This window comes from Parambassis ranga, chromosome 20, assembly GCF_900634625.1.
Source record: "Parambassis ranga chromosome 20, fParRan2.1, whole genome shotgun sequence".
NCBI lineage: Eukaryota > Metazoa > Chordata > Actinopteri > Ambassidae > Parambassis > Parambassis ranga.
The window spans coordinates 10,507,725-10,534,671 of NC_041040.1; the positions used below are offsets into that span (position 1 = coordinate 10,507,725).

Sequence of the window (26,947 nt, forward strand, 5' to 3'; positions counted from 1 at the left end):
TGACACAGAGGATTGTTCTCTTTCAGCAAGGCAAGAGCTGAGGATGATAGTAAGGGAGGTGACAAGCATTGCCTTTGCCCTAAATGATCTGAATGGGTAATGATTTGAGTCTTATAAATGATTGAAAGACCTATCTAAAGGGAATACACCTTCAGCATGGCATGGACAGCCTGTTAAGGTGGACTGGTGCACTTGAGTGGACGCATGTCCTGCCTCTGGGTTCGGCTTGTTCTAAAGCATCCTTAAGAGAGCGCATGTGGGACGTGGCTGAAGTCCCTGAAAGCATTCCTCTCTCACCTCTCTTACCTCGGGGGAACAAGATGCGCTCAGACGTTGACTCCTCTCCTCCACCAGCCTCTCTCTGTTGGTCCTTCTCTTTTCTCTCACTTTCATCAACTCCCTTCTATCTTTTTTATTCAGGGGGATTTAGTGTTATTCCCACTGCCTGCTGGGCTGTGAGATGCTTGATTGCAGCATCCATTGGATGTTCAGAGCCTACGTGCACAAAAGAGAAGGAGGCAGTTAGCAAAATGAATGCAGTCTGTTCATCTGCATTGAGTGGAGAATTAATTGTCCTAACAATTAGTTTGCATAAATAATTCCCTTTGTTAATGTTATGTATATATCCCATAGATTTATTTCATGCTGACTAAAGGTTCTGCTACCTCGTACCAGTGGATGCAGTGTCCACCTCAGCCACACTGGGGCACTCCAGGCCCTGCCCAATTCCTTCTGTGCTGTGCTAGAAAATTCTCCACTGAGGCTTTTCCAGAATAAGACTGTAAGAGGAGGCAAGAGGCATGTGATTGCTCAGTAATAGTGAAAGATGCTACAGGGGAGTTTTTCCATCACTGACTCTGAATGAAACCTGCAAAAGAGCTGTTTATTACTATTGCTTGTATAGGCTGAATATTTTACTGTGTAACATTAGTTAATTAAATAAGTCTATGAGCAATGCATACTTATTAATGGAGTGAAAGAGTGTAGCTGTCTAAATGCAGTTGTTGTTGGACAGGTGGTTTGGAGCAGTGTTAAGAAACTAAGCCATGTTTTATTTAATCTCCAGAATTAAAAGCAGTCACTCTATAAAGTGGCTTCATGATTAACAGGGGTACTTTCAAAGAGAGACCCCCTTCATGGACCTGTTGGCAAATACTGAACAGCAACCACACAGCCATTACGTTAGCTGGTAACAAATTGCTCATATGTACCCAATTTAAACAGCATTCAAGCCCTTGTTATCCCATGCCTGGTAGCCTACCGGACATGTGTATGAGAGCACTGATCTATCTTACAGTGCTAGACAATTTGGCTTTCCAGCAGGGGAGGGGGGGGGGGTATGGAAACTGTGTGAACAGGTAAAGGAGGACTTTATTATCCACTCAGCAGTTTGTGACCCGGAAAACCCAAATTACCCCAAAACCCTCTCAACTGAACAGCCTGGGACATGACCGTGGTGCTAAGGGAGCTACTAATCGGCCCCAGATGGGAGGTCTGCTCTTGATCGCAGACAGTAGCTGACCCAGCCAGGCTTCATGCTTCTTACTGCACCCCCAGCACCACCCCTCCTCTTTTTAATTTCACCTCTGCCACCACCGGCCCCTGTTAGACCCATTTTATAGACCACAATATATGTATATAAAGGAGCTGTTTTACACAGGAATCCATGGGACTGTTTATGTGATGTTTGTGTGCTGTAAATGGAAAAAATGCTGTTTAGTATCATTGAAGCAGTATTGCAGAGGAGGGAATTTTTGTTTGGAATTTGAAAATTGGATATGAAATAAGTACCACCATTTAAGGTGTTTTTTTCCAACTTTTTCATTACAAAAAAGAGAAAAGAATAATATATAGAGCACATTTATGTATCTACAAGTCTCTTTGGTTGTTGTGATTGTGCACTCATAATTGCTCCTCTGTGATTGATAGAATGTTGTTTTTGCTTAAATGTGATGCATTTTGGTGAATCAGAGCATAAAGATCATTCCTGGATACTGCCACATTCATCTTCCTGCTAAGGCGGTTCAATGGGCAATCACACTGCCCTTAGCCTTTATAGACAGATGAGGTGATATTTTGCACATCCTCAGGCCATGATTTCTTCCTTTTTATGACTGATTATAATTTTCTTCTTCAGTTGCACAGTCACCATTTTACTCAGCGTAAATGGCTGTCCATGAACTAAAAATGAAAGAAACCTTTAGTAGTGTGTTAAAACAGGATACACAATTAATGTTACTCAATTTACAGTTGTATCTGATGTTGTGATAATGAATCAAACTCGCATTTACATTTAAATCATTTTTTTTTCTTTTCTGTCAGGGCATTAGGGCACGGATTTTGGAGACCTTTGTGATGCTTTTCCTGCTGGCCTTGCTCATTCTGGGAATTGTGTGGGTAGCATCAGCCCTCATTGACAATGATGCAGCCAGTATGGAGTCACTCTATGGTAGGTTTTTAAAATATTCAGTTAACCATTTTTGTAGTAGTTTTGTAATGTAGGAAACTTAATTCTTGTAGAGAATTAGATGACATCACTCACACGTGTACCTCAACTACAAAAGCTGAGCTGAGAGTTGATTAGCTCAGCATGAAAATTGCAGTAGCATATGGGTTTGCTGTTTGATCACTTGACAAATGGAAAAAAAAAAACTACTTACTAATTTTGTTTTTGCAGATCTTTGGGAATTCTATCTTCCATACCTCTATTCCTGTATATCTCTGCTGGGAGGACTGCTTCTACTAAGTAAGGCCATAAACGGTTTTTGCCTTATTGTTATTTAGACACACAAGGTGACGCCTCTAATTTCTGTGTCCTGTATAGTGTGCACTCCTGTGGGACTGTCCAGGATGTTCACAGTCATGGGCCAGTTACTAGTAAAGCCAACAGTAAGTAATCATTCAGATTATGTATTTATATAAATGGTTTAGTCAATAAAAAAGGTTTTGTAAAACTGAATTTTCAGCTAACTTACAAAGATCAGAGTAATGACTGAAGCCATTCCATTCTGATAGATGCCTCAGTCGGCCATTTAAATTCACAACAGAAGACTACAAATACATCACCAACTCATCCTCCCTTCTGCCATCACTCCAGTCCCACTTTGGGCCTAATTATAACCCATTTCATCTCTTCCGACTCTGCTCCTTCCCCTTTAGATCCTGGAGGACCTGGATGAGCAGATTTACTGCATCCATTTGCAGGAGGAAGCCCTTCAGAGGAGATTAAACGGTATGTCTGAGGGAGTTGTGTTGGCACATTAGAGTGAAGGGGAGGGGTTGACTGCCCTATTGGGTGTGATGGAGTAGGCCACACTGGAATCAATTAGCATTGGAAATTCAGATACACACACAAATATTTACACACTGCCTTTTCCCTGATACAGCCATATTCTCATAACTTTCTGCAAAAGGGAATAGTGGCCACCAAGGTGAGGACCATATTTTATGTGTAGTAAGTTTTTCCTAAGGATCCATTTAAGACACCTTACTGCCACTGTCACTGCTGGCAAAAATGATTGCCTCATTTTATGTCAGGCCTAAAATGGTAGCCTAATAGGATGGAAATGAAATCTTTCACAAGAACGTCTGGCTTGGTTCTTTGGACATTAAAGAGCAGCAACTTTTGAGGGACTTCTGAGAGGAAGCCAGGAGTCTGGTGCTATTATTTGGACTGGGTCACAAAGTTCAAGGTTGATTTTTCTTAGCCTGCATTTCCTTTTTAGGTCCAGCCCTCGTAAGTTCCCAAATTCCTTGTTTGAGGTTAAATAATATCAAAAAGCAGGAAGTTTTTGGGCCAGGTTCCAAAACCTACTTTAAAATTAACTCAAGCACGCAACCAAGTGTACAGATGTTAGTAAATGAAGACGATGAGCATCCTTTCAAACCAGGGAGGTAAGAAAGATCGCACTGTGATAACAAATGTTTTTGAATGCCATGCCGTTCACTGCCATACACTGCCACCAATGCGTACGGTCTCTTAGGGCTCATTCCACATTGCCTTCCTTTGAACTAGCTGATAGAATAATTGTAATCTGCTCCTTATCATCTCCATGACTGTTTGATCTTTACAAGTCACTGTGAGGAAAAAAATAACAGTGGTCAACATTGCCATGTGTACAGCGAAGCCAAGCTGCAGTTCATTTTCTCTGTTACAGAGGTGGGAAACAGAGGCGAGGGAGGATATTGTTCAGTGGAAGTTAAACCGTTCCTTATCAGACGTGAATGTTGTTATGCACATACTGTATGCACACGCACATGCAAATACTCATCATTGTTGCTCATACGAAGGTGAAACTAAAGGCTTGAGTTGTGTTCTTTTGATCTGCTGAGAGCATTATGTAGAAAGCGGTTCAGGAACAGTTCACAGGACACACTCCAGAGACGAGCAATGTTGCCTTCTTGCCTCGCTTGCATTGAGCTGCTCTAATAGAATATCCTCTTACACAGTTTGTGTTTGTAGATGTGGACTGTTGAGCATCATCAGTTGATGCATTTGTTTATTTACATGTCTGGCCCCTTTGTTGCCTTCCCTCAACATAAAATTGCCCATCTGTAATGACATGCTTAAATCTTGCAGATCAGTACATCATTAGTCACGTATGTCTGCTTTCTTTGTCAAGAGCATAATGAATGTCCCGATAAGCTGATAAGACTTACGAGAAACAATTTTTATAATTTATTAACCCAACATTGCACCTTTTTGATACAACTTTTACATGTATTAAGGCTGGTAAACTACTACTACAAAAATACTATTACTATAGACAAGAGTAAAAAATATTGGATCAGTGCAGTTCCAAAATTTAGATCTTCAGGGATATGTGATACCTAAAGCCATGTGTATCTGACATAATTGCTCACTGTTGGAAGAAACTTTCACAAACAGTAGCTTTAAACAGGTCATTTTCAGTGTTGCAATCCAGTGGCAGGAATACATAAATACACTGCAGTACACGCAATGTGATACACACACTTGTAGAGACTGTCCCCTCTAGACCCTGATCTGCTGAAAACAGAGCAACAGAGTGCTCGTCCAGATGCTATGCGGCACAATGACCTTGCCAGAGCCTCTGTTGTCTCAGCATGGTGTTTAGCATATTTGTGCATGACGTAATTTTTTGACTGTGGAAAAGGTTGGAGAGGATATGTTGAATTACTCTAAGCTTTTCTGGCTGCCAGAATCCTCACTCAGCATCTCTGCCTTGCTGTAATTCAGTCTTTTACTTGACGCTGCCAGCAGAAAGAGAAGAAGAATATATTTAACTTCAGTTTGGAGTGATGTCATTGAAGATACTGCAGTTGAAATTCAAACCATTTCCCTTCACAGCTTTGAACAAGTTAGAATATTGTCCTTTGTTTTTAGTTTGATCTGTTAATTTTTGTGGGTGTTAAGAACCTATTTTTCACTTCAGGAATAATTTATTTGTCCTGCTGATGCTATGTTTGTATATGCTATGCACATAGGCGATAGATTAGTTCACTTGCGGCTAAGAAGATTTGGCTACCCTTAGGCAAAGTGTTGAGTTCGTCTTTGGAGAAAAAGAGCTATTGAACTATCTGTGACATTTCCTGTTGTGTTGTGACTGTGTTTGCTCGGAGGGTTCAAACTTTCCCCTACTCAGATCCCAGGACAGGTATCTGCGAGGGCATAGACAGACATAGTTAACTTTCTCTGTGTCTATCTCGCCTCTCTCGCTTACCTAAACCCATCCAGACAGGGCGTGTCATAATAACAGAAAGAAGAAAGAGGTCTGATCAAAGTGATTGGTCCTTCACTCCTGTAACAAAGATGAAAGATGGTATTTTTATTGCACGCTAGTAACGGTGTAACACTGAACTAATTGGTCTTGATCTGCCAATCACCCCAGAGGGTGCAAATGGATACTCTTCCACTTTGGCTGTGAGGGCCCTCTATGCAAGTGTGTCAAGCTGGAAGGAAAACAGAGTAAAATAGATAAATTAGCCTTAAATGAGCTGGCCTTGTGGTTTTCCTGGAGAATCCCTTACTGTCTTATCCAGCCCACTCAACCAGTTGTGGCATGTGCTAGACAGCTCCTGACACAAGAGATTATTTTTGCTTGTTTGAGATCACATTGTTATGTTCTGAGCAGGATTACTTGTTTTGATGGGATTTCTTATTAATATACAATGCTGAGGTAAAAAGTACATTAGTTAATGCATTTATCGTATAAAAGTAATCAAGCTATAGTACTAAGAACAGGTTTTAAAATAAGTTTGATTGTTACAACCTAGCTGTAACAAAATTTAAAAAGGAGGCACTTCAGCAAATAGTCGTCAGGTGACTGGTAGCATTTTTTAATCTCAACCAATCGGATTACTTGTTGCAAACAAACCAGTAAAGATCATATCATCACACGATCTCACAAAACGTTCATGCAAGAATCCCACTACCTCTCAAGGTGGACATTGTGGTGGCTAAACGGTGAGCAAAGACACCTCCTTGTCTTGTGCAGCTTCCTTCAGTTTCTCTAGGAGATCCCAGAAAAAACTCCCCAGATGCTATGCCTACACCCTGCTGCAGTCCAAACAACCTGAACTGACTACTTCTAATCGTAGATGAGCAGAGAATCAATTCTGTGCCTCTCTTCTCAACTTCTCAACCTATCCCAACCTGCATAGAAAACTCATTGTGTAATTTTGTTCATGATCCACATTTCCAAATAAAGTATGAGTTACAAGCAAATATTATTCATTTCTGTTTTTTTCTGTCCCCACAGGATCATCCTCACATGCTTACACCCGAGGAAGCTCTACACACCAGCTCAACAAAGAATTGGACAATATCAGAAATCAAAGGAATAAGTTAGGTAAGCATTCATATTACGTGATTAGTAATCTGTAGGGTACCTCACGATTCGATTCGATTACGACTTAGGGGCCAATGATTCGATTATTATTGGATTACGGATGCATCATGATGTTCGGCTTGTTAATATTGCCCAAAAACTTGTGTGCTTTTTAAAGCTCTTGTATTAACAGTAAAAGCTCTCACTCCTTCGATCGCTCATGCTACTACATACATACACAAACACACAATGCAAGCAATCAGAAAACAGTGGGACATTGATTGTTTGTCTGTCCCAGTAAAGCCTTTGCGTTCCGTGCATTTTATGTTATTATTTTACATTTAGATTATTGATGCTTTAACATTTAATAATTGATTCAGAATCGTCCACGGCCAAATCGCGATGCGAAGAACTAATTTTTTTCCTCCACCACTAGTGACAAGGCTGATAAATTTTGTCTCAGTACTTTGAATTGCCATGGGAAAATATGCCAAAGACTGATTTTTTTTTTTAACATATTGCTGACAGGCAGCTGCTTTCTCTTCATCTGCCTTAATTTCTTAATTTGGACTTTTGCCAAAACTGCCTGATAATTTTCCATCCATTTTAGGATATTATAAATGAGGCCTGAGCCTTTTGGGGAGCAGGGTGGGAGGAGGAGAGCACAAAGGCACTTAGGATATTGGACAAGATGCAAACTTTATATTGTAGCAAGCCTTTTAGTGATGTCATTAATTTAGAAGGATGGTGCATATAAAGTGCACTTGGCAAACTTCTCAACTAGGCAGGGTGGATGCACTTTGAGAATAAGGAGAACTAACAAGGTTGAAAATACAGAAAGAAAGTCAATGTGGGAAGGATAAGAGAGCAGTCACATGCACATTGTAAGGGCATGTGCAGGCTGTCAGCAGTGTCTGCAAATATGAGTGATGAGCTGCTGACATATGAGGAAGATATAAAATTGAAATGTTTCATCTGGCTTGGATGAAGGAGAAAGATTGGTTACCCACCCCACACAAATACACACACATTGTAACCATATAAATCACAGACTTAATTTTGTTGCATTTCATTTTATCCGGGATTTATTGTTGTTTCCACTAATTTAGGCCATGATAAGTATGACTAATTAAAGAGGAAGAGCATCATTTTTGATGGGTGTGAAATGTATATTACCTAGAGGTGGGGTGGTTGTGATGAGAAGTGAGATTATGTTTAATACACACTCACACACACAATATGTTTTACCAAACCAAGCAGTACAAACCCGGCAAATAAAGCCAGAGGGCTTGCGGTTTTAGTAGTTATCTTTGATGAGCATATTAATTAACAAGTGGTGGAAAGTGGTTTGTAATGGCAGAGTTTACTTCACTGTTATTAAGAGCTGGTTATACATGTACTCCTTAGAACCTCACACTTTGTTCATTGTCTGTCAGAGAGAAGAAAGAAAGCATCGGGGTGGGAGAAGAACTTGCTGTATCCCATAGTGATGCTGATCCTGCTCACAGGAACGGTGAGTGCTGAGAGTGACCTATCATTAAGCATAAACTGTTTACTCACAGCGTACAAAGCCTGGCTGGTAGCCACTGAGACTAACACTGTACCTCAAAACGTATCTTTTCCCACAGACTCCACAGGGTGGGGAAACTACTTTTGGTTAATGGCTGTTTAAGATAATGCTGAATAGCCAACTGCTAACAACTGTGATTTTCAATAATTTATAGTGTGGAAATACTGTTTATGTCGTCTGATACGGTTAGATAAGGCAGAAAAGCCATGTGCAAGGCTGGCACGTGCACCAGACAACCCCCACATTGTTCAGGTTTTGAAAAGCTTAATGTTGTAGCAGTTTACAATCCCAAGATAGTTATTATGCATCGCCATACACTACAGCTCAGTGGGGCCCCAGCTATTCAATTATATCATGATGCTGATTTGGAGGATTTGACCAATGTTTTTGTAATTATACCACGTGTAAACAAATCTTTATCTTCCTTTGTGTCTACAGACAATCTCAGTGCTTATGGTGGCACTGAATATCCTCTACCTTCTAGTGGATGAGACTGCCATGCCCAAGGGATCCACAGTAAGCTTCCCATCTCACTGAAGTACATTTTTAGCTTTCACACACACCCAGAATGTAAACTGCGGAAGAGCTTGCCTATCAGACCTGCCATGTCCCTGGCGGAGACATAAATCAAATTCCGGATATGCTCAGGTGCATGTTAGAAGAAAAGGCTCAAGCAGATGTTAATCAGGCTTCAACCTTGTGCCTCTGGTTTTGTTTTGGAAGCTCATTCAAAGTCACTTCACAGCCGTGTGCAGATTCAGTGAGCTTGATATACGTCTCATGTCCACAGTGAGTGAATACGCTGCTTTTCCTGCATTCTGTAAAGGCAGACAGGCCAGGTGAAGGTCTCTTACTGTGAACAGACTAACCAAGTGTGGAATGGCTCTCAGAGATTCTCATCTCCGCCTAACATGCAATGTGTTTTAAGCTCTCCGTATCTCATCTCATCTGCAGTGACAGAGGTGCGTGCATGTGTGTGCTTGTATATGTGTGTGCGCCTGTGGTTGCATTCTTGTCTGAAAAGGGGCAACATAATGTATCCTATTTCTCCCTCATTTCATTTTGCGTCTCGTGGGTAACTGACAGAGCTGCCCTCGACATTCCATTTATTTTATTGAGCAGAGTTGTTTTCTTTGGCTTGACGCGTCACAGAAAATCCCCCAAATTACACTTGTCATGTAGTTGAAGCTGTCCTTCCTGACAGTATGGCCCCACTAAATGGTTTATGCATTTTGTTGAGTTGGATAGATGCCACACCTCTGATCTCACAAGACTACAAGAAGGGGAGTCTCGTCCTCTGAAACAATCAATACTGATATGATATTCATTTCTTTCTTAAACACTTAGACTCTCTGCTCCAAGGCACAGAAATCCCCCCTGCCCACTGTCTGTGAGAAGATAAGGACAGTGGAGCGATATAAAGAAGTAAAGAGCACGTGTGGTTTGATGTCTGGACAGGGTACTGCCAGAGCAAAGGGACTGCTCAGACTGTGGGAAAGTCAAATGTGGCCCTGATGTGCTGATTGTTATGGGAGGAGAGCACAATGGAAGTGCCTTGTCAATGTTTGTCTTCCCTTCTAACTAAGCATCCTGCTGTTGTCCTGAGCATACCGAGCAGTGTCCCGTTCCACTTTACAGAGCAGAGGATGGATGTAGAGAAAGATGATGAGGAGCAGGAAGAGCAGGTGGATAGAGATGAGAAGTATGCATTGTCTCTGTCAAAGGACACAGCGTTTTACAGCTTTACCCACAAGTACTAAGATAAACCAATAAAACAACTCTTTGGTAGCCACTGTATTTGATATCATAGTTTGTGAATTGGACAACTGGCTATGACTGAACAGAAGTTTTCACCCCAATAAAATTGCCCTTTCTTATAAACACACTTCACTTTTACTAGATTTATAGCCACAAAAACCTGTGTAGACCTGAGTAAATATTCAATTCTACATCAACTTTAATACTAGCCTATTGTAAGGTCAGGGTACAAGTGTTTCTCTTAGGAGTTATATTGCAAGACTGCAAGAGTGTATTTGCTGTAAGTTTGTTGCACTCACACAAACATCTCCATTAATGTGTAGCTGGATTTTAATAGCACAGTGTTTTTTTACAACAGTTTTTTTTCTACTTGGTATTTGTAATTATTTGGTGTAAAGCTGTTTTTTTATGATGAAATTATTGTTTACAGGTACCCTACTTGGAGCCCTCACTAAAGGTGAAAAAGTTAGGAGTATGATAGGTGTGAACAGGTATTTTAAATGTGGTAATCTTGTGTATATGTTGACTGACCTACGACAGGCAGTACAGACAAATCTACCAGTTTCTCCACTTCATGTACACCCCTCCTTCTCTTTGACATACACAAACACACACTCCATCACCCTTCTAGCTACTGGAATGAGGAGTTGAGAGGAAGTATACAGTGCTAGTACTAGGTGTCCTAAGTGCGCACATACATGCATATTGTGAGAGCACATGCTGTGCACTCACTCACACAATCTTAACACATGCTCGCCCTCCCTCCATTAACAAATGACATCAGATGCTGCCTGCTAATTCTCTGTAAGGGAAAAAGAGCACTGCACCATGGCTCTGCAGTAAGCTCAGGAGGATGACAGTTGCATAAAAAGGCATGAAACGACCTGCCAGGCTTTCCTTTTTTTTCTGCAGGCTCTTTTACAAAACAAATCATGATAGAGACACACACGGTGGGTGAGAAGAAATAAAATACAATTGACATGTAAGTCATAAGGGGAAATTGTAATATATGTATTTTGCATCAGTAGTAATAGCAGTGTATATATAGAGAGGTGGTATAATTGAGCTGCATTTCTTTAAGGAATCTGCACGGCAGTTTACACAGCTATGTACACATAGTAAAGGGATATATAGTAAGACGTATTGGTATTATACTGTGCAGTTAGCATTAACACTTTGTCTGTGTATGATTAACTACAAGATCCCAATTTAAGTGTGCACTTTTACAGAATTGTGACAAGTAATATCTGCAGAGTACTATACAGAATGTGTTCCATACAATACAGTGATGCTTTAGAGGTGCCAAGTTTCACTAAAGCAAATATTTATCATTTGACAACACAGATGCTTGGTATGTGTAGCGTATGTGAATGTATGTCTTTCTCCTATTGCAGTTTCAAAAGGCCTTAGGGTTTGAGGTGGGGGGTGCGCCTACTGTATTTGCTGAAGTATTTGTTTTGTTGTTTTTATGTTTTTGGCGTGCTTTCAGCCTCTACACTCTTCTTACCGTAAGCAATGTGCCGTTTTTGTTTGAACACCTGTTCACATATTGTATGATCGACAGTGATTTGCAAAGAGCCTTTCATCTTGTTCCATTCATTACTTAGCCAATTTCACTCTGTCTTTCTTGAGTGGGGAAATTCTTCATGCACTGCATACTTATTTTGCAGGGTTTCTATAATTGCTTGGGTGTGCAACTGCACACCCCAGCACAACATATTATCCAATCTAATTTATTTTTGTTATAAAAGATGTGCTTATATATGATGTTGTATAATCCAGTTTATATCTCCATCTTCCAGGACCGAGGCATTGGGAACACATCTTTGTCCACATTTGGCGTGGCTCAGGCAGTGCTGGAGATCATCCTCATGTTGTATCCTTTCAGTGACCTCTCCTTTGTCTGTGACCAGAGCAGTATCTTCTGTGGCCAAGAGCAACATTGTCAAGGCAGTTTTGTTTACTCAGGACATAGTTCAGCCAGACACCTTCCGGAAAACATGTTATGCTGTTTCGTCACCTTTTATCACAGCTGAAAGGTGGTGGCTTGGGAAACATAAAAAGATGGGTCAAAAAAGCTTCTTCTGCCTCTGCACCAAAGTGTTTTTGGTCCTTGATTGATTTGCTGAACAGCTACTTGATGGCGTCTTCTGTTGTTGGATTCTACAGCCTGCGTGTCTTTGAGGGACTCACTCCCAGGAAAGACGACACAACCATGACAACGGTAAAGACGGGATGGAAGGACAGGGAGTGGGGTGAAGTGGGGCCAAGGGTGCTGAAATTGTTCCTAAGGTGCTGATGTGTTTGGGCCCCCCCTGTATTTCATCTACCCCCCCATCACTCTTGCCTTCCTCTCTGCTCTGAACTCCAACTGCTCACTAATGTTTTCCTCCGGGCCTCTCAATGGCTTTAGTTGATCTGTCCAATATTTGTTTGTGGGTTGCGTAAACACTGGCAAAGTGCAAGCTCCTTTCTTGTACATCAGAGGGAGGGTGGAATTTTTGTGGAGGGTGGGTAGGGGGCATGGGGTGCTGTGTTCAGCCCATAGTGGCACCTATTCATTTGGTAATGAGTTTGGGAGGGGTGAGGCTTGTTAACTAGCCATGATGCTTCAGTGAAAGGAGTTGAAAGGACAATAGAGGGAACCTGGTAATGAGCAACTTCAGAGGTACTAATTGTATATGTGAAACCAATTTATCATCAAGTGGTGTGTGCATATATATGTGTGGGCATATCATAGCTGATGCTGTTTTTCAGGTTTTCCCATAGTTGTCTCCAATAGTAGTAATAATAATAATACTAGAGTGAAGCGCTTGAGAGATCTAAGATCTTAAGTTTAATTATTTGGTCTTTTTTGTAGATCATTGGTTGCTGTGTTTCCATCTTGGTCCTAAGCTCAGCCCTACCAGTGATGTCCAGAACTCTAGGTGAGTAGAATATATTATGTATATGTTTGTCCACCTATATAATATGTTTTTACACTGGAATTTAGCACAAACATGCAGGTTTTTGCCAGATATTGAGAATCTGCTGCTGGAAAAACTCGACCTATACTTAAAAATATAAAGCAGCATGGAGACCAGAGCTGTAAAGTTGGTCATTTTAACATGGAGGTCTTGCTTTTGAACTGCAACGTTAAACATTTCAACGTGGACTTAAATTGCCAGCCCTGGTGGTTGTTACTTGGTGTCAGCCTCGGTGTCCAGTTATTTCCTCTATTGATTGGGGTGGTGCCGATAAAGACTTGTCACTATTGGTCAATTTCCTGGAATTCAGGGCCACTTGTCAGTGAGATTGTGCCAAAATAAAAGACGTTTGAAAAATGTAGGCATGTTTATCATGAATATTAAACATAACGTTTGTGTACAGACTGAATGTTATAAAGCAATGATTTTATATCTGGGCTATTTTTCGCTTTCTTTTTCACTTATATTAGGGAACAGATAAAACTTGTTGCATTTTGATAATTATTTTTAGTTACTCTATTTAGTGAGATTTACTGGAGCTGAGATTCCATAGGTATCTCACCACATGCAAATGAAAAAAAGGTATTATCTCTCCCCCCACAACCATTTCAGTGCCACCACCAACACCAGGCCACTGAAGTTGAATTCTCCTATAGTTTCCCATAGTGATGTTAGAAAGGAGTTTGGGAAGAAAGGGTAAAAATGACAGGAGTAGCACTATCACAATGGCTCTAATAAACATGCAGAGTGCAGAGCACAGCTGTTTAAATAGCACTACTTTATGTGTGTATGCGAGTGTGTGTGTGTGAGATCAACAGAGTGGGAGAATGGGAATGAGCGAGCATACAGTGACTCACTAGGAGCTTTACAAAATATCAACAGGTTCTGCTTTGTGACACTGAATAGATGAAAAGGACTAAATGCATGAGACAGAGCTGAAGAAAAAAGGCCTCCCAGAAAAAGACATGTGGAGAGTTGAGTGTGACAAAGTGAGATGTTAAGAGACAAGAAAGGGTTTTTTTGTGTTAATATGAGGTAATTGTGTGCCAGTGGAGGAAACATGCACTGCAGATGAGAGAACTGTACTAAAACATAAAAGCATGTTCAACACTGGTGAGAGATCATGGGGCTGTGAGATGTACTGCCATGTTTTTTGATACTGTATTTTTGCATATGGTGGTGTGACTTAGAAAATTAAGGATTCCCCAACTAAGATGGCGTTATATTGAACAGTATATTATGAATCTTAATGTAGAATACATTATCCTTGTTCCTGCACAGGAAACACTCACGACAAGAATGTTTTCACATTTTAACATTTTGCTGAGTGCCTGAACTTAATATCTTAGCATAGTAAAAACTGAATTCTCCAGTGCCACTCAAATTCTGCACATCTCTTTTGCCTCCAATTAAATTTTCTCAAATTACCAAACCAAGATCAAAACCTTAGGCATTAGAAATGAGTTTAGCCAGACCACAGAGGCTAGCTGTATCGACTGAGGTCTCCATCATCTCTCTCCCTGTGTCTTCACAGGCAATTTTGTTAAAGGGTCCCTGATGTCTGCCAAACTGCTTACTGTGGCTGTAAATACATCTCTCCAGACACTGAATCGATTGCCCAATCTAATTGACGACAGAGGTTGTGAAGATGTTACAGGAGCAGTAGAATGTCCAGAGACAAGGACTGATATGAGTCTGCATACAGATGACGAGACAGACAAACGATATTGATGAAGTAATATTCATCGCAAATTATGCAAATGAACACAGAAATGCATCTTTAATCTTACAACACAACTGTGCTCATGAGGTTATTGAATGCTTTATTATCTCCCTACATCACTTGTTACGGAATGGTAAAGCTAGCCCGCCCTCAACTGCAGGAATATGTAGGTTAAAGCCACAATGCAAGATAACAATAAGGTGTTGATGGCTGTCCGAGCAGCATGTGATGAGCTGTGACGGCAGTTTTAAACAGGCCTAGCATTGAGGAGCTAACCTGCAGGAGTAAATGGCCAAGTTTTTGTGGAATGCCTCCCACCATTGGCACTAGTTGTAGCCATGTCAGGCACTCATCAGCTAATTGTGTATGCTGAATCAGCAGCCATCGTCATCAGTGACACCTTGAAGCGCAACAGTTTAGCACAGAAACAAGCACCACCACTAGTTTTGTTCTGTGTTTCTGTGACATTACAGTACTGCTAGCCAAGGCACACTCAAGTGCTGAATAAGCATCAACTTTACCACGTGGTGGATCAGTGAATGTTTCTGTAAGCACTGGCTTCTGTCTAAAATAAACTTGGTCATGTTTCAGTTAATGTCTGACATAGTTGGTATTAAGCCTAAGAAGTAAGACCGGGGATATTTAGGGCACAGAGAGTTGATGTAGATGGCTCCTTTTCTCTTAGTCTTTGGGTTGAAATTTGCTTGGAATTTTGCAACCCCACAGCTCCATGGAAATGTACAAGATTGTGCTTGTTTTTTGTTTGAATTAGTTACATTGGTAGTTTGGTGGCTGACTCAGGTGGATGTGTGGACAGGTGACTATGAATCTGTGTGTGGGGAAAACTGGGGAGTGGCTCTCCTTTGTGTAAAATCTTATTTTGGAAAATGTGAGCCTTTAATTTGACTCGGACTTTAAAACCAGTTAAAATATAACACAACTATTACAATCCATTGTTTATAATCAATATACTGTAAAACAGTACACCTTCATCCTGTTGGTGCTTTAAAAAATATTTAGGCTTATGGAGACGAAACTTATCTGGTCAAAGCTGGCTTTGATAAAATGTTGATTATTCTGTGGAGTTTGCAACCTTTTAGGCATACTGGGAAATGATTTATACTCCCTTTTCACCTTTCACCAGCTGTTTTACAAGTCAAATTTAAAAAAATAAAATAAAATATGGTATATATTTATTATTACTATGACATTATAATTTCTTATGTATTTGCTTTTCACAGGTATCACCAGGTTTGATCTTCTAGGAGACTTCGGGAGATTTAATTGGCTGGGAAACCTTTACATTGTCCTCTCATACAACATGCTGTTTGCGGTTGTGACAACACTTTGTCTTGTGAGAAAATTCACCTCAGCAGTGCGGGAGGAGCTCCTGAAGGCCTTAGGTAAACTACACTTATTTTGTCTTGAGTGTTCTGACAAATGGTACTGCCTTGCAGCAAATGATCACTGTAAAGTTTGTATTTTGTATCTACACAGGTTATGTCTAAAACAGTCTGTGGTTTTGAAAAGAGATGGTGCTTATGTCTCTCAGATAGACCAACCTAAATGACAAAATAGGAGAAACTGCAGTCAGATCCAGTGTGCCATGGTATCGAATATTGTGACAGAGGATGGGGCTAGTCTCAAAGCTTATGGTGACGGGCTCTGGATGTTTGATACGCAGGGTGGGATGGGGTCAGAAAATGTCAGACAGAGGCACTGAGGAGGAAAAAGGACATCAATATGTCTGTCTAAGTGAAAGTCTGAGGCTTTGTAATGAGATTTTTTTTTGCCTTATCTCCCACTGCCCAGGTCTGGATAAATTGCAACTGTCAAACAGCCCCACAGACCCTGAATCAGGGAAGCTCTCGGCCAACGGGCATCAGAAAACTCTGTGAAAGGGACGATAGATCAACAAACACACACACACGCTTTAGCACAGCCAAAGGGAGATTTCGATAGTACTGCCTGACTGCTGAAAGGTGAAAAGGATTGGAAGGAACTTAATAAACCCAGGCAGTGTCTGACAGATGCTGCAAATGGAGGCTGAGAGCAATTTAGCTTCGTGACATTCCATCCTCTGCGTCTCGGATGGAAGCTGGGACAGAGCCAGGGCTGAGACTGAGGAGTGAAATAGACTGGCATCACTGCAGTGACCTTGATGTTGACCTCAACCACGACTGTGACTTCAAACCACCAATCTCTTGCTTCAGGGGCACTCTTCCCTCCCAGCATTGCTACCTGGTATTCTACAAAATCTACCCCACTGCATTCACTGAAAGGAGGACAAGGCAGGTGAAACACTGCACCTTATGCCTGGTTCTGTCCACAGCAATGAAACACCCCCACAATTCAACAGTTTTTTTTTAAGGTCAGTATGTGTAATCTTTGACGGTGATACATGGTGCACTTGCAGTCGGGGTCTGTGTCCACATGGGGTGGTCTCTGCACTGGAAGTGACAGTGCAGAGATTCTGTCAAGCACTTTTCTTGTCTGGTGTTTCCACATTCCTTAAATTGGATTGTCAAGTCTCCATCATTTACATTTAAAAAATACAGAAGAAGATTAAGGCCAATAAATTTGAGTTCTGACCTTTTTCCCCTCTGCAGGAAAAGAAAAAAGAACTCATTTTGTAACATTGATGAGCTTGACAATGTTTTTAGACATTCAATGATTTTCAACTGGCTGTGACCGAAGTCACTGGAAAAAAAAAGCCTATGGACACAGACCCTTAATGGTCTCTAGTCATTGGTTTTTGATTGTTATGTGAGCGGATACGGGCTTGATAAGGTGTCAGTTTATCATTTTTTTCATCTCTAAAAAATGTGAAAAGAAAATGTGCTTTGTGGAGCATGAGAAGGAGTCATTTATTCACACTGATCACAGCCAATACATAAAGTTCACATTATGCATCGGCTCTGTCTTTCTTAATGACTGGCCTCAGATTTTAGTACTCCCACAGTCATTTGTCTTTTATCTGGCTTTACTCAAGTGCGCTTTACCTTTATTGATGATGTCATGAGTTTGTATGAAGTAGGGTAAGAACTTTTTTTAGGTGCTCTAGATTTGACTTCATTTCCAATGTGTGTATTTGAAGATAATTTCCTAAAGATGTTATGACAGAAAATTGTCAATTTTTTTTCTCCTCTTTTCAGTTATTTGTAAATGTTGTATTCAAATGTACATATTAAATTGCTTCGCATTATTTAGATGATGGACTCTTTCTGAGCCCACTGAGGGTCTGACTCTCTAAAGCATTATGTATTTTTTGTACATTTTTTTTAATATAAACACCTAGATCTAATGCAAACCTGCAATAGTCTTCACACACACACACACACAATACATGAGTGAAAAACATCCAGCTCTGTAGTGGGGGGAAAGACTTGGTGACTCAGGCCCACTTTACGTGTCGTCGTATTGCTGCATAACCCTCTGAACTGTGACGTTCTTTGTCTTCAGAACCACCTTAAATGCCTTATACCATCCAAGCATTTTGCAGGCTTGATGTTAAGGTCGTTTGTTGTTCTGTAGAGTTTGCATATGTAAATTTGCGCATGTGTACATGTGCATTGTGAGTCTCTTGACAGTTCCACTGTGATCTCTTGTTATGCCACTGACTTTTTAAGTCTAAAGCCAGCTGGAAGAATGTTGTCACAGCGGCTCCATTTTGAGACTCATTCATAACACATGAAACTTGTTAGGCTCAAATGAAGTGATCTGATGTTATTTTTAAATGGTGTTACGTCGTAGATGTCAGGTGTTTTCATGGTTAAGTGACATGATGTCAGAAGGAAAGGAAGAACGTAAAACTGATTTATTATGCATTTGAAATGGCCATTTCAGGGGACAGGGAATGTTTTACATCAAAACTGTCTGTGATTGGATGTTACTGTGTTAGAAGAACTGTATTTAAAGAAAACTAGATGATCAAAGTTTTCCCTTCTTCACACGTCATCATGAGAATATTTTGTTCAGGATGATCTTTGGATACTGTGAAAAATCAGAAGGGCATAAAGTGAGACGGTACAGCAAAAAAAGACGAATGAGTTATTAAGTTTTTTTTTTTTTAAATCAGGATGAATGACAGTATCATAGTTGTGTTTACATTCTCTCAGCTACACACCGCATTAAAACTGGACTCGGATACTTAGGGAAGTGTCACACCCGTTATAAAACATCACAATCATACTCACAGTCACTTCTGAGGTAAAAACTGACGAGGCCATTTTCTATTCAAACAAGCTTTTTAAGCTGCTTGCCTTTACAGTACATCTCCGTGGTGGGGGTGGGGTGGGGTTAAGAGTTTCCCTGTACTGTAAAGTAAAGCAGCTTTTATTTCTGTCTGTGTCAGTCGACCTCTGCATGTAATTTTTGGTACATGTTTTGTGAATGTATTTTTTACAATTTCTCAGTTTGCTAAATGTCTGTTTTATTATTTTTGATGTTTGTGTGTTTGCAAATAAAAGAAAATGCTTCAATGTCCTTTTGTTCATTGTGGCTTTTGGGGGACTTGCATAAATACTTTGGACAAATGCATGTATTCACTTGCAGTGGCGTAACAGGGAAGGTTTTAAATCCCTGCTTTGTTTCTCTCATCTCACATTTCTTCTACCACCATCAAATAAAGGCATAAATGCCACAACAAGAAATGCATCTGTACCTGATTAGATGAGCTTTTTGTGGTAGGCTGATCTGCATAGTGGACACGAAGGTATGCCGTCTGCGCTGAAGACTGTGAAGGCCTCGAAGGCCTCTAAACAGAGCTGATGGAAGAGGTGGGAACAGGACAGGAGCATGGTGCGTCTGTGACACTGATGGTTGCAGCCGTCAGATTCTGCTGGGTTGCACAGAGCCGTCAGGCAGATTGGGCAGTCCCAGACTCCTCTCTGGACAACCTGTCAAAGTTTAACACAAGCACATTTTATACCACATACTAGGACTGTGCATAATCAGAGGAAATAGGATGATGAATATGAAGAGAGGATTATGTCTAGTTAGGGTGATTTTATTGTAAGAACAGTTAGTAACTTTGATCAAGAACAAGGTGATAACATGTTTATCAGTGATCCATGTAAAAACAAACATACATAACTCCACCAATGATTAACCAAAAACAGCTTCCTGTATTTAGAGGCCCTCATGCCCCTGCTGTTAAATGTTTCATAACGAGCTGTGCTCCGCTTTATAGAGTTTGCACCCGTGGAAAAGGTGCAAGGTATGTGTTGAAAGCACATTCACTGTTTGATGCTTCATGTCAAGGCTGAGCCTCTCCTGCCTTGTGCTCAACCTTTTCACATGAGATAAAGAAAAAAAAGGCATCTTCATTGCACACACCCAACCCCCTCTATGGAAAATGGTACTGACTGTGGTGAAAGCCAACAATGGAGCCTTATGGAACAGCAAATCTTAATGTCTTTTCAGTTCCTCTGCAGCAGTCCAGGCGATGAAAAGCCTGCCGTGCTTTATCAGGCTTGCCAGTGTTTTTGGTAAACACAGAGGATTATTAGCCTACATTCATTTGGTAAAGTGAATGATGACCTCAGAGATACGTGCTTTCTATATTGCAGCTGTGATGCTGTGGTCCCTATGCAAGCATTAACATGTCAAGCGGAAGGGAAAGGCAGGAAGAAAAAAAAAAATCAGACTCGGATTAAATATTTTTTGTGGGGCCTTGTGTTTGTGTCTTGGTCCTGACCTTGCTCTTTATTCGGTCCCAGTCGTTCTCCTGAGGTTCAGAGACACTCTTTCTCTCCAGCTGCTGGAACACTCGTCTGCTTGATGACAGTGAGCGGTCGATATCACTCAGAAAAGCCTCCATGTCGGTGTGACAGTATCGGACAAAGCTGTCATTCAACTCCTGCAACTAATTAGAAAAACCATTTTAGTGGCACAAAGGATGTGAATGTTTCGTTCAGATACACAATAGAGTCGTGTTTTCGGCGAAGGCTAATTGTGTGTGTATTGTAATGGCTGAGGCACACTGACATGGTGCAGTTGTTAAACAGCCAGATCAATACAGTCACGTCTCCTTCTAACATGAAGAATTAATGGAAACCAGTAAAAAAAAAAAAGGAAGATAGTGCTGGAAAACGTGAAAACGCACAATCACCGACACATTTTCTGCTGCACACACATACGTATATATGGGACTTTTTTTTTTTTTACTTAGGTGTCTCTTACTTGCACATCTTATCTTTATAGCTATTGTTGAGGGCATTTTAGAAACCTAGTGAAAGTTTACATTGCATAAATATCCCCAGTTGTTTTAGGAATATTATATTTGGCGTCAGAGAATCCAGTCTGAGGAAGGATGGATTTTAAATAACCTCTATTCTATGGAACACATAGACAGACAATGTTTGAAGACTTCTTTCTAATGTCTCTGCAACCAGAACTCATCTGTCTTCTCCCATTTACAGCAGCTGTTGCTAGGCAACAATTAAAATCAAAAACATAGTCAATGAAACAATGAGGGCTGTCATCTCTGGTTGTAAGTGGTGGACCCAAGCCTCTTCCATGCTTACAAATTGCTGCAGAAATCTCTCAGGATCAGCATAAAAAAAAAACTTTCATTGTTCCTTTATTCTAAATCTGCTTCTCATCCAGCTGATTTTCAGAAACTAGGAAGCTGACTTTGGTCATCCGTTACACAAATATGGATAAGTGTACAAAGACCAACATTGTCTATTTTTCTCTGCATAATTATCCGGAGAATGAAATCACACATGCAGTCAGTAAGAGCTGTGTATCTCATATCCTGTTCTAGGTGACAAACTTCAATCACTAATCTGCTGATCAATAAGCACAGTTCAGTTCAGTAACTGTCACTGCAAAAAAAAAACTGACAGCTTATGATTTTCTTGATCAATCAATCGGTCTATGACACAAAGTGTCAAAAAATATGCATTGGTTATTACCAACATTTTATTTAGAGTTGCATTAGCCTCTGAATCATCTTGCACAGGCTACACACACACTCACACAGTCACAGTGACATTAGAATTGCTTTACAGCTCAGCTTTTATCACTAATTAAACAACTGTTAACCATAAGGATGAAGGCTTTTATGTGCCTGGCTGACTTTCCGACAGTTAAGGCAAACAGAGGAGCCTCTGGTGAACTTTGTCTTGCTCCACAGCAGATGTGGACAAGAGAGAGGACACAGAGGTGGGGAAGGGAGGAGTAGAAGTGGACGTAGAGGTGTTATCTCACAGCAATCCATCTTCATGTCGGTACTGTCTCCCTTACCGTGTTGACTCGGGGTCGGACCTCTAAAACAGCAAAAAATTGAAAGCATCAGGGTGAGCTGATAAGAATTCTGAACCTAACATGATATCTACATGTTTTTCTTCCAGGAAACACCTGTGGCTTCATGGTACAAAGATGCTTTATTGCCTTCATGAGCACAACTGAAAGAATAGGTTTCTCCATCTCACACAGGTCCCAGCTTAGCACCAACACGCCTGTTTGCATTACAGTCAGCTAAGCAAATACGTCTTCCTCTTAAAAATCAAGTCAATCAGACCTGTCAGCGCTGTGTTGCGCTGCTCTTGAAGATCATCCTCAGTGTGACAAAAGATATGAGACAATCTCATGACCACCCACAACCACTGAATCACACAACCTGAATGCAGAGCGGCTCATACCGTTTATGACTACATCCTGAGAATGTGGAACCCCTGACATGGCCTAATGTGTTAGAACAGAGTTAATTGGCTCAGTAAATGCTGTCTTTGTTTATGAGACATATAATGGCACGGTTTATTGGTGAGATGATGGAGAATGGCAGGGGGATGGGTAGAACACTCTGACCCTTGCAACACATTGAAAGTGTGGCCCTTGTGCATTTGTCACTTTTGCTTGATTAGCCTCTAAAGCACAGGAGCACTTTGCATGATTACACTCCTCATAGAAATAAATAAAGCCTGTCCTTTGCAAAACACCGGACACACAGCCTATGTCTCACTGGTTCACTGGTTGAATTTGCATCCGAAAGGACTCAAACACCCCTGAAAAAACAGATGACAAATGTTGACCAGTGTAGATCTTTGGTCATTCAAGGCCTCAGCGGGGAGCGGTTCACTAGGTGGCAATGTTCCCTTTTCCAGAGAGCTACCATAAAGGTAAAACAGTCTCAGAGTCCAGCGACCCCATCAGCTGGCTGCTTATGAGAGCATTGGTCAGTCATTCCAAAAACAATCCTCCATCAAGTCCAGGAATGTCATGATATATAGTTTAAATAGAGATCAAAACCTGAAATGGCAATCTGTGCCAAGTATCCAAACAGCCCAGTCAAGTCCTTCACCTCTTCACCCTCTTCCATCCTACCCCAGACATATACAGATGAAGGAAAACCAGAGCCAAACATGCACAGGAGACATGGTGCTGTTGTGTTGACCCAGACTGTTTGACTAAAACACAAAACTCTCTCCACACTAGTGGACAAACAGCCTACGCTTCAAAGCATCAAAGGTACTTGAGACGGTGAGAGCAGGTAAAGGTGTGTCTGTGTGTGCATGAATGCGTGTGTGTGTGTGTGTGTGTGTGTGGACATTTACGCAGGTTAACACTGGGGTCAGTAAGTATTTGGCCAACTTAACAGTCAAAGAATGCCAAAATGTAGGCAAAATGGGACTGGAGGAGTATAACCTCTGAAGAGGATCAATAGAGGACCTGATCCAGCGTTCTGAAGACAGAAAAGCAATGTTAACACAGCTTGTAGTGAGGTAGATAATTCTACCAGCAACTGACTTGTTCAACCCTACAAACACATCTCTCATCTTTCTTTGGAGTTGCAGATCTTCAGGTATTTTTATTGCCCACTTGTCTTTCAGATTGTTGGCTAGTTGTTTTGGCATCGTACATGTCCAAAGATGGGATTAACTTCAGCATGTCCCATGTGTCCAGAGTGACATATTAGCCTGCATGTAAACACACTCATGATGATGATATGTATGTTTTGTGTGACCAAAACTCACCCTTGCTTCAAAAAACTTGCGTCTGAGCCGTTTGTCTTTTGGGCAGGTCATTTTCCTGACGTTTCTGTACCATTTCCGAGCAACATAGCCTCGCCAGTATGCCTGAATTCTACACATGCAGCCAGACAGATAGAAAAAAAGTCAACAAGCAAGACAATCTAAAGAGGTGCATGGGCAACAAAATTTATTAAAAGCTAATATTTGTTGTTTCTTGTAAAGAAAATGCAGCATTCCCTTCAGTAAAGCATTTAGGTTATTAGTGAAGTGTTGCTCAGTTGCTCAACTCATAACTATAATGAATGTTATTTGGAATGCCTCCAGTTTAATGTAGGCATTTCTGATTTAGATACTGTATTAATCCCAGAGGGATACGGCTGCTGCACAAGCAGTGTCATACAAACAGACTAGCAAGGCGCGCCACAGGCTAGGGTGAAGTGTCTTGCCCAAGAACACACAACAGTGACTAGGGAGGAGTTGGGATTGAACCACCACCACCTTCCGGTTATTGGACAACCCTGCTATCCCACTGCGCCACTGTTGCCCCCAAAATGTTTATGTGTTTGATTTTTAGTCTATATGTCCTAAAACATTGCTAATATGCTGATTATAGTGGAAATATTGTCTTACATCACACATAAAAAGGGGACTATATTCACAGTAGTGAAGTACTATTCTGCTCACTGATTAATACTTTTTTTAAAAATAAAACATCTGTACCTGGTGGCACACTGATGTCTGAAAAGGTATGCTGCATCATGAATCACACGTGTTTCATAGTGCTCCCGTCTGCACATGGGGCAGCTCTTCCTCCCAGAAAACCTCTCAAAAGCCTGGAGACATACTCGGTGGAAAACATGAGAGCAAGAGAGCAGCACCTGAGAAAAAAGAGAGTGAGGATAGTGAATCAGACCGCTGCATATAAACAGTAGCTTAGTTTAGATTTGACTGTTTAACTGAGTATACGGATTGCCCTGACTTCTCCCATGAGCTCGCTCAACATGTATTGTAAGTCTGTGCCCATATAGTGTGAGCTTTAAGCTATGCAAAACCTGTGTGTATCCGTGCACACATGTGACTGTCTGCATGTGCCTTTCTGTGTTATTTGCCGAGGGGATAGAGGGTGTCAGCATGACCCCCAGTGGGCTGACTGGGACCTGGAATAAAGCCTCCTACCTGGGAGAGGGACTCTTTTATCGTCTGAAAGGAGACAACTGAAGCAATGGGGCTTGGCACACAAACCAGTTTACTCAGATCACTAGAGGGCAAGGGGGGGTGTATTGATTTCCCATTGTTTTTGGTCTGACCAACACACTCCATCACCAGAGAAAGGGCCCCCTGCAGTGTACAGTTTCCTAGGGCTCAACAAGCCATCAGACCAGAAAGAAATTTCACATCTCTCCATGGTTTAAGGCTGCAGACATCAGTTTTAAGCAATTTCCCCCCTGGGATAAATAAAGTATAAGTCTGATTCCCGATTTATTCTCAGACACACAATAAAGAAATCAGCTAAAACTTGCCTATTACAATTATTGTTCGGTGAATAAAGAATATTAAAAAGAGAAGTAAATATTTCAGTCCGCACAACTGCTGCTGTAAGCATTTTTAACTGTCATATTATTGCTTCAATGTGACACAAGGTTCTAGCACAATTTCATTGTGACAATATAAAGGCTTGCAGGAAAATGCCAAATCAACAAAGATTCCGTCTTGTCACTTTCCCTTGTTAGCAGGCTCTAATTAACTTTTTTTCCCCCCTGAGTCAAACTAATATTTACACGTGCATCTATGGCAACTGTGCTTTGTGAGGCCGCCTATTCTAGTCCCTGCATTCTTGAGGAGATTGGCATCTTAAAAGGGGATCGGAAAGGTGTAAAAGACTGAATGACCCTCACAGTAACACACTGATTGCTACATCATCACGTCACACTTGAGTTCCAAGGCAGTATGGGTAAATTTGTACAGTTGTCTACACAGATTAGAACATACAGGAACTGCAGGGGAGGGGGGACTTTGTGTGTGTGTGTGTGTATACAGAAGCACGGGCTTCCCTGAGGACAAACACAGAACACTAAAAATGTGTAAGGAAAAAAGAGTTCTCTCACAGAGAATTAACAGCAACAACAGTGTTGGGGAATACCTGAGGCTGAAGGCCAAACTCCTCCCTGCATACTGCACAGGGCTGAGCTGACTCCTTCTGCTGAACAGACCTCGACTTGATCCAAGTCCATTCATCCTCAGTCAGTCTCTGACCAGGGGAGGCCACCAAACCCAACTTCTGAGCTTAAAAAAAAGATAAATCTTGCTCACATACTTTTATAGGTCATACAGGAAAGTAACCCCCAGTGTTTGTTTTACCTAATGTCAAAGGACACGGAGCAGGATCAAGTACATATTCTCTGTCCCCTTGATTTTCTTCCACTCTTTCTCTGGCTCTGGGATCTCTGAATGTTTTTGTCAAACGCCTCCAAAAAGGGTCAGCAGGTGAGGCATCAGTACACAGGAGGCTGCGTGTTATGTGGTCTTGAAAGGCAGCTGAGGTGGTCACCAATGAGTTGCTCGCTTTAGACTTCTGAAAATTAGTATATATCCACCACTGCAGTTATATAAAATGATGCATGAGGCATAACTAAAGTTACAACTTTGGCAAATTCATTAATCTGAGGAAAAACAAAGCAATAAATAGAAACAACTGTATCTTAACCTAATGACTGCAAAATGCAGGGATAACTCACTGTGTGGCCACATAGAAAATGCTTGCATTGCCAAGGATAATTCACTAATGCAGCAATTAGCGTGTCAAGTAATTTACTTTTTTAAAATCAACATTGAGAGCACAGTCTGTCTTCTGGCCTTCTTAGAAGATAGTAATGTCGTTTAACACTGAAAATAAATAAATATGTCTGCTCATTTGTATTCTGTGTGCAGCTCAGGTGACGCAGCTTTTTGCTAACGACCTCATTAAGCTACCAGGTGCAAAACAGACTTAATTGCGCGAGTCTACAAAGATTTAAAGCCTTATTAAAGAAGCAGACTCGTGTCTAAATGTACAGATGAGAAAACTAACTGTCAGCGCATTTTTCTGTCAGCAAATAAGTAAAGAGTGGTAAAAAAGGAGCTAAAATCCAAACCTTCCGCATTGC

The 26,947-nt window shown here is 41.0% G+C and overlaps 2 protein-coding genes across 4 annotated transcripts in view; one reads left to right on the top strand and one right to left on the bottom strand.

Moving 5' to 3' along the window:
- lmbr1 (limb development membrane protein 1) overlaps positions 1–19,311 on the top strand; it is a 28,942-nt gene extending 9,631 nt beyond the window's left edge. For all 3 annotated transcript variants that reach the window (XM_028432867.1, XM_028432869.1, XM_028432868.1), the window contains 12 exons: positions 2,323–2,449; positions 2,678–2,746; positions 2,825–2,889; positions 3,160–3,232; positions 6,741–6,830; positions 8,246–8,322; positions 8,818–8,895; positions 11,940–12,013; positions 12,271–12,361; positions 12,998–13,064; positions 16,068–16,229; positions 16,639–19,311. In XM_028432867.1, coding sequence (XP_028288668.1) covers positions 2,323–2,449; positions 2,678–2,746; positions 2,825–2,889; positions 3,160–3,232; positions 6,741–6,830; positions 8,246–8,322; positions 8,818–8,895; positions 11,940–12,013; positions 12,271–12,361; positions 12,998–13,064; positions 16,068–16,229; positions 16,639–16,724 — 1,059 coding nt within the window. In that variant the 3' untranslated portion in view covers positions 16,725–19,311. The remainder of the gene's footprint in view (positions 1–2,322; positions 2,450–2,677; positions 2,747–2,824; positions 2,890–3,159; positions 3,233–6,740; positions 6,831–8,245; positions 8,323–8,817; positions 8,896–11,939; positions 12,014–12,270; positions 12,362–12,997; positions 13,065–16,067; positions 16,230–16,638) is intronic.
- rnf32 (ring finger protein 32) lies at positions 373–26,947 on the bottom strand. The gene is made up of 8 exons (XM_028432870.1): positions 26,936–26,947; positions 26,163–26,376; positions 25,945–26,087; positions 24,525–24,682; positions 23,808–23,916; positions 20,525–20,692; positions 19,490–19,724; positions 373–495 (listed from the first exon to the last, which is right to left on the bottom strand). Exons 1-7 carry the CDS (start codon positions 26,942–26,944, stop codon positions 19,494–19,496), a joined length of 1,032 nt encoding a protein of 343 aa, XP_028288671.1. The 5' UTR covers positions 26,945–26,947; the 3' UTR covers positions 373–495; positions 19,490–19,493.

Bases quoted from the DNA above. Each gene is read 5' to 3' on its own strand.
- rnf32 (XM_028432870.1), bottom strand. The intron at 23,917-24,524 runs GTACAGATGTTT...CTGCATGTGTAG, and splicing joins AGACATCAGTGTGCCACCAG to AATTCAGGCATACTGGCGAG. The intron at 20,693-23,807 runs GTGAGTTTTGGT...TTTTCTAATTAG, and splicing joins GCAAGTTTTTTGAAGCAAGG to TTGCAGGAGTTGAATGACAG.